The sequence below is a fragment of the Sinocyclocheilus grahami genome, unplaced genomic scaffold (assembly GCF_001515645.1).
Source record: "Sinocyclocheilus grahami isolate Dianchi unplaced genomic scaffold, SAMN03320097.WGS_v1.1 scaffold1301.1, whole genome shotgun sequence".
Taxonomy (NCBI): domain Eukaryota; kingdom Metazoa; phylum Chordata; class Actinopteri; order Cypriniformes; family Cyprinidae; genus Sinocyclocheilus; species Sinocyclocheilus grahami.
The window spans coordinates 152,754-175,346 of NW_015506480.1; the positions used below are offsets into that span (position 1 = coordinate 152,754).

Genomic DNA, 22,593 nt, shown 5'->3' on the forward strand with positions numbered 1-22,593 from the left:
CTTGTTAAGAGTCATCTGACACATGTTTTCAAAACGTTTCATAAAGTTTTGAGTTTTTGTTTAGGTTTTATAGGCTTTGAGGTATATTTGACCACGCCCCTTTTATAATGACCCCGTTATAGGTAAGCGAAGGACAAAATTCAAAATTAGTTTGATAATTATTGATCTAGAGAGATCAGAGAATATTACTGCAGTGGCTTGATCGAGACTGAGCGAAAAACCTAGGACTAGTTCGCAAAAGTATTTTTTTTAAATAATCTTGAATATTTAATGAACGATTTGATTGACAGCATTAGTCCCAGAGGCAAAGTTGTTCAGAATGAGGAGATCTATCATATAATATGAAGATCTAGTGTTTGTGTGAATATATGAACATGTTCTACAATTTGAGGTCATTTACTTCAGAAATACTGTGTTTTTGAGACCGTTTTAACTGTTATAGCGCCACCTATGGTCCAAATCTCTATGAAACTTTGCATGCTTGTTAAGCGTCTTCTGTCACATGTTGTCACCAAGTTTTGTAATGTTTTGAGTTTTCGTTTAGATTTTTAGGCTTTTGGGTATATTTGGCCACGCCCCTTTTAAAATTGCCCCATTATAGCTAACCAAAGAACAAAATATTTTTTTTATATAATTATTGATCTAGAGAGTCCAGAGAATATTACTGCAGTGGTTTGATCGAGATTGAGCAAAAAACCTAGGACTAGTTCGCAAAAGTTGGTTTTGAACATATTTGTAAATATTTAATATACGATTCGATTGACAGCAATGGTTCTTGAGGCAAAGTTACTCGTTATGAGAAGATCTATCCAATGTTATGCATATTGTGTGGATGTGTGAAACACCACGTGATTACGGAGCCATAAAACTCGTTAGCGCCAACTAGTGGCTGATTTCTTTCACAATTCTTACAGACCTTTAGGGCCCACTGAGTTTCGTTCCGATCAACCTCCGTTAACCTTGTCAAATAGGTGCTTAAAATTTGTTTGGCCAATGGCGGCCATGTTTTTTGAGATACGCGAATTTCCTCATAGACACTACTGCTTCGGACAAAGACATTGTATACCAATTTTCAAGTTGATCGGACCAACGGTTGCCTAGTTATAGTTTCTTCGATCTTATAGCGCCACCAAGTGGCAGATCTGCGCAATTTTTATAAATTGGACTAAAAATTTTGCTCATACACGTGCTTGGTGCAGTTATCTAATTTCGTTCACAAGTTATAGGCCTTTTCATAAAATTGGCCCGCGACTTTCGAACGCTTTGGCGTCCCATTGCAACAGTGAGTAGAGATGTCATCTTTTTTTTTGATAATTATTGATATTCACTGTCCAGAGAATATTCCTGCAGTGGTTTGGTTCCGATCGGGCAAAAAACCTAGGACTAGTTCGCAAAAGTTTTGTCAGAATGTCCCCTCAGGCAGCTTTACCTTCTGGCCAAGTTTCAGCTCTCTAGGCCTTACGGTTTGGTCTGCACGATCAGTTTTAGCGGAGAAAAATAATAATTATAATAATAAAAAAATCTTACAATTTCAATAGGGTTTCAGCACTGCGTGTGAAAAGCTGTCAAAAGCTTTTGACAGGTAGTGTATTAAAACACAATTTCTCAAAGTGCCTAAATGTCAAAATTAGTATTATATATTTGTTGAAAAAGTATACACTATTGAATTATTAGGCTGTGAGCATGTTACTCATATTATTTTTGTGTTGCTGTCTGCTCAAGCGCCCCCCCTCCCTGTACAATAAATCCATGTGAATATCTGTCTCTGCTAAATTTTTTAATGTAACTTTACAATCGATATTGATATCCTATTTAGCACAGCATTCTGAATGATGATAATAATGGGGCCCAACAGATACTAGCAGTTTAATACTCAACTACGTTAATAAAACAAAATTATCTAGCGTATTTACAGATTAAACTGACCTGCACTTGAAGCCCTGAACAGGTCAGTGATGGCCGCTTCCTTTCTTTCATCGAGTCCCGCGCATCGGTTCTGTTCGGAACCGTTTGACGGAAGCGTCGAACACACGTGAGCTGATTTGTAAAGCGCAGCGCTGCCAGTCAAGACTAACTGATTTATGATTTATTAGCGATTTATTAGCGAATTAAAAATCGGAAATTATCACTTTAGTACATTGAGAAGGCAAAAATATAAAATATTATTAATAATAATAATATCTAAATAAAACAACAAAACAGAGCAGCGGGCCAAATCAGCCGCCAGGCAATTCCCGGTGCTCCTCCCAATGGCCAGTCCGGGCCTGCTTGGCGGGAAAGTAACCTATCCTACAGAAAAGCATTAAAAACTGCTAGATCTGATTACTTTTCGTCTCTTTTAGAAGAAAACAAACATAACCCCAGATATTTATTCAATACAGTGGCTAAATTAACGAAAAATAAAGCATCAACAAGTGTTGACATTTCCCAACAGCACAGCAGTAATGACTTTATTGAACTACTTTACTTCCAAGATCGCTATAGAGATAAAATTGTAACCATGCAGCCGTCAGCTACAGTATCGCATCAGATTACAATCCCAGAAAACAATTTCACCCATTCTCTACAATAGGACAGGAAGAATTGCATAAATTTATTAAATAATCTAAACCAACAACATGTTAGACCCTATTCCATCTAAGCTCCTAAAAGAGGTGCTTTCAGAAGTCATAGATCCTATTCTGACTATTATGAATTTGTCATTGTTATTAGTCCCCAAAAATATGTCCCCAAATCCTTAAAACTGGCTGTTATTAAGCCTTTCATCAAAAAAACACAACTTGACCCCAAATAACTAGTTTATGATTATTAGAACAATGAATCGACTGATTAATCAGTAGACATTTTTTGATTATTCATCTTTTGCAATTAGTTAATACATTGAGTTATACATATTCTAACAAATAAATTAAGGTAATCACTTCAGCTTTTGAAAGTCATATTATTTACTTACAATTATACAAATAAATTATACAAATAAATATTTTGGCACACAAAATGAGATGGTAGAGAAACTCTTATTCACCATTTAATTAGCTATATGAGAAAGTAGCTAAATTACACGTCATTCTGCCTAAAATCTCTTTTTGTAAGTCATATGGATAAGAAACAAAATAAAGGTTAAGTGATAAGACATTTTATTTTGGATAAACTATTTTATTCACAACAATCTCTCTTAAAATACCTTATAGGGTTATGATAACCAAAACAGTCCTGAGCTAGATCAAGCTTTGGTCGCTGCAAACCAAACTATCACTTTAATTAAACGTTTTTTCCCCCACTAATAAAAATATTTTATCGTTAGCTAGCTCCACACTGGAGAGCTGCGTTATAACAGAAATTCAAGTTGTAATTCTAACTGAAAGCAACACTTACTTTGGTTTTTCATGTTTAATGCTGTAAAGCTGCTTGATTTAAGGCTATCTATTGCATAAAGTACTAAATAAATAAACGTGACGTGGCTGGACTTTACTGGAGTACTTTACTGAACTGCAGAGCTCGTGCAAACATCCACATCGCTGTAATCAGATGATAACGATAGGCCTAAAAAATGAAATAAATAGCTTTTTAGTTTTTCAGGTAGGTCTTAACAATAGGGCTATTAAGAGATTTTTTTTTTTTTTACCAATTATCCAAATAATGTTTAGTCCTAGAAAGCTATTATTATCAGAACACGTGAGCATAAGATAGCTGTTAGCAGATCAATGAATTAGAGGGCAGCGTTTCCAGAGTTGCCCATATACCACACCATGTTACAGCACAGTAGGGCTATTGCAAACAGAAACAATACTGTACTACATAGGCAAGGCAAGGCAAGTTTATTTGTATAGCACATTTCATACACAATGGTAATTCAAAGTGCTTTACATAAAATAAAATAAAAACAATAATCACAACAATAAAACAAGGAATTTAAAAACTTTGAAAATTATTAAAAAAAACAAAATTTGATTTAAGAGGTTTAAAATGAATTTAAGAAAACGATTATACATATAATATAGTGCATTGCTATCAATTTCTTCAAAAGCAGACATAGTATCTTCTTTTTGATATTGTGGTAACTGTTTTATATCTATAGATTTTTATTTTAGGCAAGTCGAAATTATTTGAGAAGGCTAAATTGATCAAACATAGGGTATGATCAGCTCACTGTCTGGCCACTTGGTTGTTACTTTAAAAAACAAAAACTTATATTTAACGAACAAAAAATGCTCCAAACGTTTTTTCTAAATTAACTAAAAAAACAACAAAAAAAACGAAATATAATAACTTTGCCATTACATACAAAACTGAACTATTTTAATAGCTGAAACAGTAGTATAAGCTGTTTTGGGAGAAGGGGGGAAAAAAGACGGGCTCGGGCCAGTAATTCTTATAAGCTGTTGGACACGGACCGGGCTAGGGCCTGAGCGTCTCGGGCCAGGGCCGGGCTAGGGCCTAAGTTTGAGGCCTGTGAAGGGCTTTAATGAACGGTCAATAAGTGGAGCGCAGAGTGGGATAATACGCAAAGTATCACACCTTTGAAAGTGAAGCCTCAGTGGTGAACTAATTTTCGGCAGCCGGAATTTCGGTGCATCTCTAATAATTGGCGACATCAGAAATGGATATTATATAATAGATGCTTTTTTGAACATTTTAGCAATTTAAAAATATTAAAAAGAGATGAAACGACTACTCGAAAACAACAATATTTGTTGAAATTTTTTTATTGTTGACGTTGTCGATAATGTCGACTAATAATTTCAGCCCTACAGTTATGCTGATGATACTCAGCTCTATATTTCTTCGCGGCCCGGCAAAACATACCATACCACATACAATTTGAAAAACAATTTGAAAAACTAACGGAATGCATAGTCGATATAAAAACTGGATGATGAGTAATTTCTTACTGCTAAATTCTGAAAAAAACAGATGTTAATTATCGGACCTAAAACCTCCTCATGTAATAACCTACAACACTGTCTAACACTTGATGGCTGCTCTTTCGATTCTTCATCATCAGTTAGGAACCTAGGTGTGCTATTTGATAACAATCTTTCCTTTGAAAGCCACATTTCTAGCATTTGTAAATCTGCATTTTTCCATCTAAAAAATATATCTAAATTACGGCCTATGCTCACAATGTCAAATGCAGAAACGTTAATTCTTCCGTTCATGACCTCAAGGTTAGATTATTGTAATGCTTTATTGAGTGGTTGTTCTGCACGCTTAATAAACAAACTCCAGGCTGGTACAAAATGCAGCAGCTAGAGTTCATGCTAGAACCAGGAAGTATGACCATATTAGCCCTGTTCTGTCAACACTGCACTGACTCCCTATTAAACATGTATAGATTTTAAAATCTTGCTTATTACTTATAAAGCCCTGAATGGTTTAGCAGCTCAGTATTTGAATGAGCTCTTATTGTATTACAGTCCTCCACGTCTGCTGCATTCTCAAAACTATGGCAATTTGTTAATACCTAGAATATCAAAATCAACTGCAGGCGGCAGATCCTTTTCCTATTTAGCGCCCAAACTCTGGAATAACCTACCTAACATTGTTCAGGAGGCAGACACACTCAGTTTAAATCTAGATTAAAGACCCATCTCTTTAACCTGGTTTACACATAACACACTAACACATTTCTAATATTCAAATCCATTAAAGGATTTTTAGGCTGCATTAATTAGGACAACCAGAACCGGGAACACTTCTCATAACACCCGATGTACTTGCTACATCGTTAGAAGAATGGCATCTACGCTAATATTAGTCTCTTTCTTTCTTATTCCAAGGTCAGCGTAGCCAACATATCCAGTCTGTATCCAGATCAGATGGTCACTGCAGTCAACCGGATCCAGTACGTATCCAGCCCAGATGGTGGATCAGCACCTAGAGAGGACCTCTACAGCGCTGAATGTCAGCAGAGATCAGGACAACTAGATGAGCCCCAGATACAGATCCCCAGTGAAGACCTTGTCTCCTAGACGGCCATCGGGGACAAGACCACGGATCCAGATGAGCCCTCTGCACAATCTAACTTTGCTGCAGCATGGATCAACCTGCTAGTTTGTCTGGCCGGAGGAGAACTGGCCCCCCGACTGAGCCTGGTTTCTCCCAAGGTTTTTTTCTCCATTCTGTCACAGATGGAGATTTGGTTCCTTGCCGCTGTCGCCTCTGGCTTGCTTAGTTGTGGACACTTAATTTCCAGCGATATCGTCGACTTGATTGCACAGATACTATTTAAACTGAACTGAGCTGGACAATGACATCACTTAATTCAATGATGAACTGCCTTTAACTAAAAATTGAGTGTTTACTATTGCCCTTTTGTATTGACACAATATTTTTCTATTTTGTTACCGTAAAGCTGCTTTGACACAATCTGTATTGTTAAAAGCATTATATAAATAAAGGTGACTTGACTTGACTTGAAACAGCATCTACTACAAATGGTGAAAACACACTATAACGTAACTCAACTAGGCCTTGCCCTCTTGGTCATGCCTTGGGCAGGAATTATTTAAATTCGAGATACTGAGATGTGTAGGTTCCGGGAAGAACATTCTGGCAGTAGAGGTGTTCGAGGAAATAGCTCCCTTTGGAGTGGACTTTGTAACTTTGCAGATCTTTTTTATGCTCAAACAGCAACAACATTACACAATAAAGGAAGTTGAAAGTGTAAAAGCATTATAGAACCCCTTTAAAACATTGCAAGATTCAAACGAAGAGCATAAGGAACTGAAAACAATGTAGTCGACAGTAGTTTGCTCTGCTGTAACCTAACGTTACACAAAGTGAATGCCACGAGACATTTATTCATGCACGATAGCATAAAACATTCATACTTTACAGACTGCTATGAAAAGGTAAACAATTGTAGTTTAGGCATAAGTCAGCGCTGAAACTATAGTTAGCTGAAATAATCCATTAAACTTGCTGAGATACAAGGAGCATGAACTAAATTATCAAAAATTATCAAATCGCCACCTTGGAATTATAAGGTTCTATCTGCATTCTGAGTGATTTCGAGATATTGAGCTTCAAAGATTTTGCATTCCATGTAGCAAAAGTGATATGGGGAACAAGTCTCTTTCATACATGAAAATGACCCTAAATGTATTCTAAATGCACAATATCAAAATCCTCTCAAATCTGTAAATGGGGATTTTTGGAACAGGTCAACAGGTCCGCTTGGAATTATAAGGTTCTACCTTGTAAAACATCAAATGAAGCAACAATTTTCAATAAATACAAACAGTTTACTCATAATTTAAAACATAAAATTAGTGTTGTAACACTGTGTCGATATGTATGAGAAATGTAAATTAAGTGCTTTTTATGAAATTTATTTCATATTTTAGGGCTTTTTTTTCTTGTTAAAGTAAATCATAAAAGGCAATGCTAAATGTTTTGTCCAGTGCAGGTGTTAATTTTAGCCAGGAATATGGTGGGTAATTAAACATATCATTGCAGGAACAGTTTAAACAGCAACTGTAATACATCTGACCAGGACTTTGGGATCTCTCTAGAGATCAGTATGGCTGAGATAACATGTTAACATTTATTGTTGTAATTAAGACCTCATCAAATAAATTGATGACCATTTGACTTTAAGGCTTAATAATGTACAATTTAAGACATTTTAAAACTTTAAACTTCAAGAAAACAAAATGCTTTAGCAAAGTTGTTTAACCCTTAAATGCATGAATGTTGCACTAGTCATTACATATCGGGTCTAATGCTGAGTTCACACTGCAGGATTTTCAAACTCGTCGTATCACCGTTGTTTTTACACTGCGTGACTATCTGGGGTAGCATTCAGTTGCTGCTGTGTTCACATTGCACGATGGATCGGCGACAGGGGGTTTCACACTGCATGACTTCACAATAGGAAGAATCGCCGACAGCTCTGTCTGGTCCGCAAACTACGTTTCACAACAAAACACACGCGAGAAGTGATAAGGAAATAACGCGAGAACCCACGTGCATCAGACCGGAGTTCTCGCGAGCAAGACTGTAATTATTTTAAATATACTGTATATATATATATATATATATGTTTAACTGAAGAAAGTTCTCGCACATCCAACTGTTAATTTCATCAATGCATTGGCAGAGGGAGTCAATGGGGCTGTAGTCATTTGGAGATAAGGCTAGGTAAATCTGGGTATCATCTGCATAGCTGTGATAGGCGATTTGGTTCTTTCTCATTATTTGACTTAGTGGGAGCATATACAGGCTAAACAAGAGCGGTGCAAGAATTGAGCCTTGTGGGACTCCGCATGTCATGGACGTCCACTTAGACTTATGCTCTCCTATACTCACATAATAACCTCTCCCTTCTAAGTATGACCTGAACCATTTAATTACCATGCCAGAAAGCCCAACCAAGTTTTCCAGTCTCTCTAGTAGTATGTTATGATCGACAGTATCAAACGCAGCACTGAGATCTAGTAGTACCAGCACTGATATTTTGCCAGATTCAGAATTTAAGCGAATATCATTTATCTTAATGAGTGCTGTCTCTGTGCTGTGATGCGGTCGAAAACCAGATTGAAAATTGTCCAGGTATCCATTTGAGTTTAAGTATTTGTTCAGCTGATTAAAGACTACCTTTTCAATAATCTTTCCTATAAAAGGAAGATTTGATATTGGTCTATAGTTGCTCAATATGGTGTTATCAAGATTTCTCTTTTTCAGAAGGGGTTTAACAACTGCAGTTTTCAGGGAGTTTGGAAAAGTCCCAGAAAGAAGTGAGGCGTTCACCACTTCTAAGAGATCTGCTTCCAAACAGTTAAGCACCCTTTTGAAAAGATATGTGGGAAGTGTGTCAAGATAGCATGTTGACGATTTAAGGTACTGTACTATTTCTTCCAAAATTTTGCTATCAATTTCTTCAAAAGCAGACATAGTATCTTCTTTTTGATATTGTGGTAACTGTTTTATATCTATAGATTTTTATTTTAGGCAAGTCGAAATTATTTGAGAAGGCTAAATTGATCAAACATAGGGTATGATCAGCTCACTGTCTGGCCACTTGGTTGTTACTTTAAAAAACAAAAACTTATATTTAACGAACAAAAAATGCTCCAAACGTTTTTTCTAAATTAACTAAAAAAACAACAAAAAAAACGAAATATAATAACTTTGCCATTACATACAAAACTGAACTATTTTAATAGCTGAAACAGTAGTATAAGCTGTTTTGGGAGAAGGGGGGAAAAAAGACGGGCTCGGGCCAGTAATTCTTATAAGCTGTTGGACACGGACCGGGCTAGGGCCTGAGCGTCTCGGGCCAGGGCCGGGCTAGGGCCTAAGTTTGAGGCCTGTGAAGGGCTTTAATGAACGGTCAATAAGTGGAGCGCAGAGTGGGATAATACGCAAAGTATCACACCTTTGAAAGTGAAGCCTCAGTGGTGAACTAATTTTCGGCAGCCGGAATTTCGGTGCATCTCTAATAATTGGCGACATCAGAAATGGATATTATATAATAGATGCTTTTTTGAACATTTTAGCAATTTAAAAATATTAAAAAGAGATGAAACGACTACTCGAAAACAACAATATTTGTTGAAATTTTTTTATTGTTGACGTTGTCGATAATGTCGACTAATAATTTCAGCCCTACAGTTATGCTGATGATACTCAGCTCTATATTTCTTCGCGGCCCGGCAAAACATACCATACCACATACAATTTGAAAAACAATTTGAAAAACTAACGGAATGCATAGTCGATATAAAAACTGGATGATGAGTAATTTCTTACTGCTAAATTCTGAAAAAAACAGATGTTAATTATCGGACCTAAAACCTCCTCATGTAATAACCTACAACACTGTCTAACACTTGATGGCTGCTCTTTCGATTCTTCATCATCAGTTAGGAACCTAGGTGTGCTATTTGATAACAATCTTTCCTTTGAAAGCCACATTTCTAGCATTTGTAAATCTGCATTTTTCCATCTAAAAAATATATCTAAATTACGGCCTATGCTCACAATGTCAAATGCAGAAACGTTAATTCTTCCGTTCATGACCTCAAGGTTAGATTATTGTAATGCTTTATTGAGTGGTTGTTCTGCACGCTTAATAAACAAACTCCAGGCTGGTACAAAATGCAGCAGCTAGAGTTCATGCTAGAACCAGGAAGTATGACCATATTAGCCCTGTTCTGTCAACACTGCACTGACTCCCTATTAAACATGTATAGATTTTAAAATCTTGCTTATTACTTATAAAGCCCTGAATGGTTTAGCAGCTCAGTATTTGAATGAGCTCTTATTGTATTACAGTCCTCCACGTCTGCTGCATTCTCAAAACTATGGCAATTTGTTAATACCTAGAATATCAAAATCAACTGCAGGCGGCAGATCCTTTTCCTATTTAGCGCCCAAACTCTGGAATAACCTACCTAACATTGTTCAGGAGGCAGACACACTCAGTTTAAATCTAGATTAAAGACCCATCTCTTTAACCTGGTTTACACATAACACACTAACACATTTCTAATATTCAAATCCATTAAAGGATTTTTAGGCTGCATTAATTAGGACAACCAGAACCGGGAACACTTCTCATAACACCCGATGTACTTGCTACATCGTTAGAAGAATGGCATCTACGCTAATATTAGTCTCTTTCTTTCTTATTCCAAGGTCAGCGTAGCCAACATATCCAGTCTGTATCCAGATCAGATGGTCACTGCAGTCAACCGGATCCAGTACGTATCCAGCCCAGATGGTGGATCAGCACCTAGAGAGGACCTCTACAGCGCTGAATGTCAGCAGAGATCAGGACAACTAGATGAGCCCCAGATACAGATCCCCAGTGAAGACCTTGTCTCCTAGACGGCCATCGGGGACAAGACCACGGATCCAGATGAGCCCTCTGCACAATCTAACTTTGCTGCAGCATGGATCAACCTGCTAGTTTGTCTGGCCGGAGGAGAACTGGCCCCCCGACTGAGCCTGGTTTCTCCCAAGGTTTTTTTCTCCATTCTGTCACAGATGGAGATTTGGTTCCTTGCCGCTGTCGCCTCTGGCTTGCTTAGTTGTGGACACTTAATTTCCAGCGATATCGTCGACTTGATTGCACAGATACTATTTAAACTGAACTGAGCTGGACAATGACATCACTTAATTCAATGATGAACTGCCTTTAACTAAAAATTGAGTGTTTACTATTGCCCTTTTGTATTGACACAATATTTTTCTATTTTGTTACCGTAAAGCTGCTTTGACACAATCTGTATTGTTAAAAGCATTATATAAATAAAGGTGACTTGACTTGACTTGAAACAGCATCTACTACAAATGGTGAAAACACACTATAACGTAACTCAACTAGGCCTTGCCCTCTTGGTCATGCCTTGGGCAGGAATTATTTAAATTCGAGATACTGAGATGTGTAGGTTCCGGGAAGAACATTCTGGCAGTAGAGGTGTTCGAGGAAATAGCTCCCTTTGGAGTGGACTTTGTAACTTTGCAGATCTTTTTTATGCTCAAACAGCAACAACATTACACAATAAAGGAAGTTGAAAGTGTAAAAGCATTATAGAACCCCTTTAAAACATTGCAAGATTCAAACGAAGAGCATAAGGAACTGAAAACAATGTAGTCGACAGTAGTTTGCTCTGCTGTAACCTAACGTTACACAAAGTGAATGCCACGAGACATTTATTCATGCACGATAGCATAAAACATTCATACTTTACAGACTGCTATGAAAAGGTAAACAATTGTAGTTTAGGCATAAGTCAGCGCTGAAACTATAGTTAGCTGAAATAATCCATTAAACTTGCTGAGATACAAGGAGCATGAACTAAATTATCAAAAATTATCAAATCGCCACCTTGGAATTATAAGGTTCTATCTGCATTCTGAGTGATTTCGAGATATTGAGCTTCAAAGATTTTGCATTCCATGTAGCAAAAGTGATATGGGGAACAAGTCTCTTTCATACATGAAAATGACCCTAAATGTATTCTAAATGCACAATATCAAAATCCTCTCAAATCTGTAAATGGGGATTTTTGGAACAGGTCAACAGGTCCGCTTGGAATTATAAGGTTCTACCTTGTAAAACATCAAATGAAGCAACAATTTTCAATAAATACAAACAGTTTACTCATAATTTAAAACATAAAATTAGTGTTGTAACACTGTGTCGATATGTATGAGAAATGTAAATTAAGTGCTTTTTATGAAATTTATTTCATATTTTAGGGCTTTTTTTTCTTGTTAAAGTAAATCATAAAAGGCAATGCTAAATGTTTTGTCCAGTGCAGGTGTTAATTTTAGCCAGGAATATGGTGGGTAATTAAACATATCATTGCAGGAACAGTTTAAACAGCAACTGTAATACATCTGACCAGGACTTTGGGATCTCTCTAGAGATCAGTATGGCTGAGATAACATGTTAACATTTATTGTTGTAATTAAGACCTCATCAAATAAATTGATGACCATTTGACTTTAAGGCTTAATAATGTACAATTTAAGACATTTTAAAACTTTAAACTTCAAGAAAACAAAATGCTTTAGCAAAGTTGTTTAACCCTTAAATGCATGAATGTTGCACTAGTCATTACATATCGGGTCTAATGCTGAGTTCACACTGCAGGATTTTCAAACTCGTCGTATCACCGTTGTTTTTACACTGCGTGACTATCTGGGGTAGCATTCAGTTGCTGCTGTGTTCACATTGCACGATGGATCGGCGACAGGGGGTTTCACACTGCGTGCATCTCTAATAATTGGCGACATCAGAAATGGATATTATATAATAGATGCTTTTTTGAACATTTTAGCAATTTAAAAATATTAAAAAGAGATGAAACGACTACTCGAAAACAACAATATTTGTTGAAATTTTTTTATTGTTGACGTTGTCGATAATGTCGACTAATAATTTCAGCCCTACAGTTATGCTGATGATACTCAGCTCTATATTTCTTCGCGGCCCGGCAAAACATACCATACCACATACAATTTGAAAAACAATTTGAAAAACTAACGGAATGCATAGTCGATATAAAAACTGGATGATGAGTAATTTCTTACTGCTAAATTCTGAAAAAAACAGATGTTAATTATCGGACCTAAAACCTCCTCATGTAATAACCTACAACACTGTCTAACACTTGATGGCTGCTCTTTCGATTCTTCATCATCAGTTAGGAACCTAGGTGTGCTATTTGATAACAATCTTTCCTTTGAAAGCCACATTTCTAGCATTTGTAAATCTGCATTTTTCCATCTAAAAAATATATCTAAATTACGGCCTATGCTCACAATGTCAAATGCAGAAACGTTAATTCTTCCGTTCATGACCTCAAGGTTAGATTATTGTAATGCTTTATTGAGTGGTTGTTCTGCACGCTTAATAAACAAACTCCAGGCTGGTACAAAATGCAGCAGCTAGAGTTCATGCTAGAACCAGGAAGTATGACCATATTAGCCCTGTTCTGTCAACACTGCACTGACTCCCTATTAAACATGTATAGATTTTAAAATCTTGCTTATTACTTATAAAGCCCTGAATGGTTTAGCAGCTCAGTATTTGAATGAGCTCTTATTGTATTACAGTCCTCCACGTCTGCTGCATTCTCAAAACTATGGCAATTTGTTAATACCTAGAATATCAAAATCAACTGCAGGCGGCAGATCCTTTTCCTATTTAGCGCCCAAACTCTGGAATAACCTACCTAACATTGTTCAGGAGGCAGACACACTCAGTTTAAATCTAGATTAAAGACCCATCTCTTTAACCTGGTTTACACATAACACACTAACACATTTCTAATATTCAAATCCATTAAAGGATTTTTAGGCTGCATTAATTAGGACAACCAGAACCGGGAACACTTCTCATAACACCCGATGTACTTGCTACATCGTTAGAAGAATGGCATCTACGCTAATATTAGTCTCTTTCTTTCTTATTCCAAGGTCAGCGTAGCCAACATATCCAGTCTGTATCCAGATCAGATGGTCACTGCAGTCAACCGGATCCAGTACGTATCCAGCCCAGATGGTGGATCAGCACCTAGAGAGGACCTCTACAGCGCTGAATGTCAGCAGAGATCAGGACAACTAGATGAGCCCCAGATACAGATCCCCAGTGAAGACCTTGTCTCCTAGACGGCCATCGGGGACAAGACCACGGATCCAGATGAGCCCTCTGCACAATCTAACTTTGCTGCAGCATGGATCAACCTGCTAGTTTATCTGGCCGGAGGAGAACTGGCCCCCCGACTGAGCCTGGTTTCTCCCAAGGTTTTTTTCTCCATTCTGTCACAGAGGGAGATTTGGTTCCTTGCCGCTGTCGCCTCTGGCTTGCTTAGTTGTGGACACTTAATTTCCAGCGATATCGTCGACTTGATTGCACAGATACTATTTAAACTGAACTGAGCTGGACAATGACATCACTTAATTCAATGATGAACTGCCTTTAACTAAAAATTGAGTGTTTACTATTGCCCTTTTGTATTGACACAATATTTTTCTATTTTGTTACCGTAAAGCTGCTTTGACACAATCTGTATTGTTAAAAGCATTATATAAATAAAGGTGACTTGACTTGACTTGAAACAGCATCTACTACAAATGGTGAAAACACACTATAACGTAACTCAACTAGGCCTTGCCCTCTTGGTCATGCCTTGGGCAGGAATTATTTAAATTCGAGATACTGAGATGTGTAGGTTCCGGGAAGAACATTCTGGCAGTAGAGGTGTTCGAGGAAATAGCTCCCTTTGGAGTGGACTTTGTAACTTTGCAGATCTTTTTTATGCTCAAACAGCAACAACATTACACAATAAAGGAAGTTGAAAGTGTAAAAGCATTATAGAACCCCTTTAAAACATTGCAAGATTCAAACGAAGAGCATAAGGAACTGAAAACAATGTAGTCGACAGTAGTTTGCTCTGCTGTAACCTAACGTTACACAAAGTGAATGCCACGAGACATTTATTCATGCACGATAGCATAAAACATTCATACTTTACAGACTGCTATGAAAAGGTAAACAATTGTAGTTTAGGCATAAGTCAGCGCTGAAACTATAGTTAGCTGAAATAATCCATTAAACTTGCTGAGATACAAGGAGCATGAACTAAATTATCAAAAATTATCAAATCGCCACCTTGGAATTATAAGGTTCTATCTGCATTCTGAGTGATTTCGAGATATTGAGCTTCAAAGATTTTGCATTCCATGTAGCAAAAGTGATATGGGGAACAAGTCTCTTTCATACATGAAAATGACCCTAAATGTATTCTAAATGCACAATATCAAAATCCTCTCAAATCTGTAAATGGGGATTTTTGGAACAGGTCAACAGGTCCGCTTGGAATTATAAGGTTCTACCTTGTAAAACATCAAATGAAGCAACAATTTTCAATAAATACAAACAGTTTACTCATAATTTAAAACATAAAATTAGTGTTGTAACACTGTGTCGATATGTATGAGAAATGTAAATTAAGTGCTTTTTATGAAATTTATTTCATATTTTAGGGCTTTTTTTTCTTGTTAAAGTAAATCATAAAAGGCAATGCTAAATGTTTTGTCCAGTGCAGGTGTTAATTTTAGCCAGGAATATGGTGGGTAATTAAACATATCATTGCAGGAACAGTTTAAACAGCAACTGTAATACATCTGACCAGGACTTTGGGATCTCTCTAGAGATCAGTATGGCTGAGATAACATGTTAACATTTATTGTTGTAATTAAGACCTCATCAAATAAATTGATGACCATTTGACTTTAAGGCTTAATAATGTACAATTTAAGACATTTTAAAACTTTAAACTTCAAGAAAACAAAATGCTTTAGCAAAGTTGTTTAACCCTTAAATGCATGAATGTTGCACTAGTCATTACATATCGGGTCTAATGCTGAGTTCACACTGCAGGATTTTCAAACTCGTCGTATCACCGTTGTTTTTACACTGCGTGACTATCTGGGGTAGCATTCAGTTGCTGCTGTGTTCACATTGCACGATGGATCGGCGACAGGGGGTTTCACACTGCATGACTTCACAATAGGAAGAATCGCCGACAGCTCTGTCTGGTCCGCAAACTACGTTTCACAACAAAACACACGCGAGAAGTGATAAGGAAATAACGCGAGAACCCACGTGCATCAGACCGGAGTTCTCGCGAGCAAGACTGTAATTATTTTAAATATACTGTATATATATATATATATATACCAAACTTCCCTCTGCCCTGTATCTTGGTCTCTGTTGGCTGTAGGTCATCGCCGATGTTTTTTTCAGTCAGAACTCATTTCACATAGCGTGATTGTGAATCGGCGACAGCTCCAGATATTTAGCATGCCAAATATTTTGCGGGCGTCGGTGACGTGTCGGCGATTCCCTCAGATCGCGTCTTTGATAATTCACACTGCGTGATTGTCACTCACGTGCACGAGCACCGATTTGCCTCCGATGTCGGGCATTTGTTGGCGATTTCGCAAAACCTGTCAGCGAGTGAAAAATCGGGCAAAAATCGTGCAGTGTGAACTCAGCATTATTTATATCGACCCAGAACACGGGATCTGTAACTGCTGCAATAGCGCAAAACTCTCCAGATATTTTAATAACAATTACAAAGGAATACAATAAAGCATATTGCGTTACCTTTTTTAACTTGGAAGGGTTCAATTTGAGCAGATGATTTTACCATCACTATCGTCAGAGCGCACTTATTCAGCATCTGGCTCATATTTGCAATCTCAACCATATTCTCAAAACTATAGTTTTCAATGTCTTCAAAAACAACATTTTGATCACTATTCACCACATCCACCATCAAATGACTGTGACACTTATATTTCATTGCATACAGTAATTGCTCTGCAGTAAAGCCATTTTGTTTTATGCCTGTGGTAATTATGAGTGAAACAGTCATGACAAACATTGTCATTGTCTATGAAACAGTGACACTCTGAGGAATAAATGTGAATTGTATTTATTGAGTCATCAGATATTTAATTATTGTTGTGCAGAAAAAATATATACTTACACTATTACATATGCCTACCTCTGGTCGCTAGGGTCTATACACTTTTTACAAAAATAAAAAAAATCAGAAAACAGACATTCTTTTATAATTTTTTTATCTCTTCTTTAAGAGATAATAAACATTGAAAAATGTTTCACTGGCTATATATTATTAAAATATTTTACATTTGAAATATTTAACATTTCATCTTTCGTGTTGTCACGGAGCAGTCTAGCGACAAGTTGATTCTGTTGATTCTGTTTGGCCCTCTTGTGTGCATTCAAAGTGCTGATTGGCTCACAGATAGAACCTTATAGAACCAAGTTAGAGTTCGACTTTGTAGATAGAACCTTTTTGTTTTCTAAATAAAAAGTCCCAAAATGTACAGAACTTTAAAAAAAAACATCACATAATGTAAATAAGTTGTCACAGGAAACGAATATGTGAATACCTCAATTTTGACAAAATAAATGTCAGATAGAACCTTATAATTCCAAGGTGACGAAATTACAAAGACTGTGTTGTAATTAAATAAATATGTAATTTGATGAGCTGCCAGTTTCTTAGTGAAGCACTGTTATCTTTTCTTGTGAACTGCTCATGATAGCTGTTTTCAGTGTCTCTGAGCAGTTCACAGTAAATGCTTCTCCACACAAATTCTCTGCAAGTGTTGTAAGTCACTTATAACTAGCATTTTAAAATGTAACATGCAGCAAATATCTTCACAACTTTTAATTAAAATTATATATAAATCTGATGTCGACAAAAGAGAAACAATTTAAAAGAGAAGTTTCCTTGTGGTTTTGCACCAAAATAAAAGCTCTATGGTTTGATGTTTGAAAGCAAAGAAAGAAAGAAAAAAACTGCAACCATAAATGGAAGTATTATTATTAGTAGTATTATTTATTATTAAATACTTTACAATCAAATAGTATTATAGTGTTATTTCTTTGTTGATAATGTTATTGATTAATAATAATAATAATTGCAATTAGATGTTTTTCCCAATTTGTTCTGTCTGTTTTTTAATGAAATAATGCACATAGAGTTTCACGGTCTGTACATTTTCCCAAGTTACCAGCCACTGGCAGGTGTGGCAAAATGTTCATTGTAGTCCTTGCATACAGATTCAACATTATGACATAATGTTTATTTTAAAGTCTTCCTTCCCACACCTCTCTCACACTGTTGCTCCTCTGAGCATCTCTGGGGTTTGCAAACACGTTACACACTCCCAGCATGCTGTATCTGTTGTGAGATTTGTTTAAAGCCATGAGTATGCGTGCATCTCTCGTTCTCACAAAATAAAGAGTTGTGATCTATGTGTGACCCACCCTCAGTCACCTCCTCACCTGAGCCATTTCTTCAGTGAGTGCTCCCCCGACTCCTAGTTCTTGACATGGTATTGCTCATCTGTCATACTCTTCAGACATCTTTCACACACACACGCACATACTCCAGAAGAGAAGACACAAGCTATCGTGCCTCACAACAAAAAAAAACATGACCCCTTGTGTGCCTCCTCTCGTGTCTCTCTGACTCCTCTTCACTGTAACAGTCAAGTCACCAATGTCCAGAAAAGCACAGGATCTCCCCTCCACCTCACCTCTTTCTCCTCCCCGCTGCTGTTACTCGTTGACTTTGTTTAAAAAAAAAATAGGTGCACAATCTTCCCCATCTTTCTGGGTCAGGAAAATGTATTCTGTAAATGCTCGCTCTTTCACGCACTGCTCCTGTTACTCATGTGTTTGCTGTGTGTAAGCTGGGATAATCACTCTGCCTCTCATCCTCTGTCCTTTCCTCCCCACTTAACCACCCCTCCCCCTGTCTTCCTCCCTTCCTCTGCCTCTATACACACACACACACACAGCAAATTACAAGCTGTGAGCAGGGGATCAGAAGGATAATATGGAGGGAGGTCATGTGACTTCAGATAGTAATGATTGTGCTGGACCTTCCATCAGCTGTCACACCTATTTCTCCATGGAGAGATTTGTCCCTAATGACAACCATCTGTGGGATCTTACTAGGTTATCCAGCCATATGTCCCTGCTGTCATCTTATTGGGCTGCAACCAGTCAATCCTATCCTATGTTTGTCGAAGGACCAAGGGAAATGTAGTTTTTTAAGTTTCTATTTTTTGTTTTTCCCAACATTTTTATTTATTTATTAAATATGTACCCAATAATGCAAACTGTCATATATCCACACTCACACATAAATGTAAAGCAGGCAAAGGTTCTCAGGACGTTCTCATCATTTCCCTTAAACTAAATTGTGGGAAACTTCCAACCCTCAAGAACAGCAAGCTCACTCTTGGTGTGGACCCAGTGTTTCCCACACCTCAGATTCAGTGGCATAACTTAGTAATGACGGGCCCCAGTGCATGCTATTACAACGGGCCCCCTGGGGTGCACGGTTATGAAGCACATATGCACTCGTGTCTAGAAGGGAACCCATATATGCAAATTTGTGCCTAACCTACTTAATTTAGACCAACTAAAATCAGTATCTTATCAGTTTCTTATAATAAATTGAACATCAAAACTCAAATTGAAACTCTTTCCATGCGTCTCTCTCTAACACACACGGCTATGCGGCTGTGCGTTAGAGTGTGTATGTGTATGCACTGTGTGTACCATGAGCGCTCAGACTGACCTGAGATTTGCCCCGCAAACATTTCAGCAGTTATTATAGGCCCGTGTGTCTCGTATTTCTGTCGACTGAACCAGCCATGCCATTAATTATGAATTCATCAGTCTTTTGCACGCCAAAGTCAATTTCTGCGTATAAACATTACGCCAAATAGGAACAGAAAATCGTGCTATACGCACTTTCATGAGATCGGGTTAGCCTACAACAATTAATTTGTTGGCTATTTTACAACTGGGAATACAATGAATTCATGGCAATGTTTTACATTCAAGCTACCCGTAAAATTTTAGTGTAACGTTCTTTAAAATCATCTGGAATGCAATAAAGTAATTTTTAAAGCTGTTTTTAAAGCATTTGCTGCATGGATTAAAAAAATAGGCCAATAAATAATTCCCATATCAGACAAAATTGCGTTGCAGCAAATCCTTTAAATTTTAAGGTATTCAGAGCAGAGCAAAATAAAAATCTGAAAAAATATAATCGGGCCTGTTTAAGGCTTTTCCTTATTTTTATAGTTTAGATGGTGATGAAAAAATGACTCGCCATCTCCTCATTGGACGTGCCTTTAGAGAGATGCATCTTTAAGGATTACATATAGCCTAATGAAAGATTTTTTTTTTTTCGATTTGAATAATTTAGTTTTAAAGTAGTAATTTAAAGCTTTCTTCTATAGATATATTTATCATATCTGTGACTCAATTCGCAGAGTTTCGGTTCATCATTGTGAAGCGCTCCTGTTCAAGACGAGATGGCAAGCGCATCCTCTGTTTTCCTATTTATTTTATAAAAGCACAACGTTTTGTTGATATTGTGAATGCACACAAATAAAAGTAGACCCTTTACATTTCCGAATGTATTACTCTTACCTTTATGAGCAAAAATTATGGAGTATTTTAAGATGTTTCCACTATTAAGAAAAAAATGCAAATGAGTGATCGCGCTGGCGCCTCCATGTCCTGCAAAGTGCCTTCAGCTTCCACTCTCCACTCAAAACGGGCCCTTCCACGACCTTTTGAGGGGCATGTGCTGAAACTGAAAAAGGTCACATATATAGGGTTTCTTAGGTCTATAGGTCTACATGTTATACACTATTATAATGACCTCCATGTCCTGCAAAGTGCCTTCAGCTTCCACTCTCCACTCAAACAGGGCCGTACACAGACCTTTTGAGGGGCATGTGCTGAAACTGAAAAAGGTCACATATATAGGGTTTCTTAGGTCTATAGGTCTACATGTTATACACTATTATAATGACATATGATATGGCTTTTAAAGACTGCTTAATTTCTAAATCTCAAAAGGTGGAAGTCAGGTCTAATAGACTTGGCCTGGAAAAAGGACATGGTATGATAGCTTGGCATTATACAGTGCAAAGTATATCTAGCCTTCTAGATGTAAAGTATAGGCTATAACAATGGGCCTCCTGGGTAGTTGTCATTATTATTTGTAGGGTCCTGTGTTTGTGAATTGCTCTTGTGTACTCGCTCTTTTTTTAAATGTATTATATATACAGGTGCATCTCAATAAATTAGAATGTCGTGGAAAAGTTCATTTATTTCAGTAATTCAACTCAAATTGTGAAACTCGTGTACTAAATAAATTCAATGCACACAGACTGAAGTAGTTTAAGTCTTTGGTTCTTTTAATTGTGATGATTTTAGCTCACATTTAACAAAAACCCACCAATTCACTATCTCAACAAATTAGAATATGGTGACATGCCAATCAGCTAATCAACTCAAAACACCTGCAAAGGTTTCCCGAGCCTTCAAAATGGTCTCTCAGTTTGGTTCACTAGGCTACACAATCATGGGGAAGACTGCTGATCTGACAGTTGTCCAGAAGACAATCATTGACACCCTTCACAAGGAGGGTAAACCACAAACATTCATTGCCAAAGAAGCTGGCTGTTCACAGAGTGCTGTATCTAAGCATGTTAACAGAAAGTTGAGTGGAAGGAAAAAGTGTGGAAGAAAAAGATGCACAACCAACCGAGAGAACCGCAGCCTTATGAGGATTGTCAAGCAAAATCGATTCAAGAATTTGAGTGAACTTCACAAGGAATGGACTGAGGCTGGGGTCAAGGCATCAAGAGCCACCAGACACAGACGTGTCAAGGAATTTGGCTACAGTTGTCGTATTCCTCTTGGAATACGACAACTGGAGAAGAAGAACTGGACTGTTGCCCAGTGGTCCAAAGTCCTCTTTTCAGATGAGAGCAAGTTTTGTATTTCATTTGGAAACCAAGGTCCTAGAGTCTGGAGGAAGGGTGGAGAAGCTCATAGCCCAAGTTGCTTGAAGTCCAGTGTTAAGTTTCCACAGTCTGTGATGATTTGGGGTGCAATGTCATCTGCTGGTGTTGGTCCATTGTGTTTTGAAGATGCTGATTTCATTTTCCAGCAGGATTTGGCACCTGCCCACACTGCCAAAAGCACCAAAAGTTGGTTAAATGACCATGGTGTTGGTGTGCTTGACTGGCCAGCAAACTCACCAGACCTAAACCCCATAGAGAATTGTCAAGAGGAAAATTAGAAACAAGAGACCAAAAAATGCAGATGAGCTGAAGGCCACTGTCAAAGAAACCTGGGCTTCCATACCACCTCAGCAGTGCCACAAACTGATCACCTCCATGCCACGCCGAATTGAGGCAGTAATTAAAACAAAAGGAGCCCCTACCAAGTATTGAGTACATGTACAGTAAATGAACATACTTTCCAGAAGGCCAACAAGTCACTAAAATGTTTTTTTATTGGTCTTATGAAGTATTCTAATTTGTTGAGATAGTGAATTGGTGGGTTTTTGTTAAATGTGAGCCAAAATCATCACAATTAAAAGAACCAAAAACTTAAACTACTTCAGTCTGTGTGCATTGAATTTATTTAATACACAAGTTTCACAATTTGAGTTAAACTTTTCCATGACATTCTAATTTAGTGAGATG

General features: G+C 37.3%; 1 protein-coding gene across 3 annotated transcripts in view; it reads right to left on the bottom strand.

Annotated features, from left to right (window-relative positions):
* The window catches only part of LOC107568999 (rho GTPase-activating protein 23-like), a 133,747-nt gene extending 114,975 nt beyond the window's left edge, over window positions 1-18,772 (bottom strand). For all 3 annotated transcript variants that reach the window (XM_016255000.1, XM_016254999.1, XM_016254998.1), the window contains exon 1: window positions 18,350-18,772. In XM_016255000.1, coding sequence (XP_016110486.1) covers window positions 18,350-18,358 — 9 coding nt within the window. In that variant the 5' untranslated portion in view covers window positions 18,359-18,772. The remainder of the gene's footprint in view (window positions 1-18,349) is intronic.
* Window positions 18,773-22,593: the final 3,821 nt, after the last annotated feature.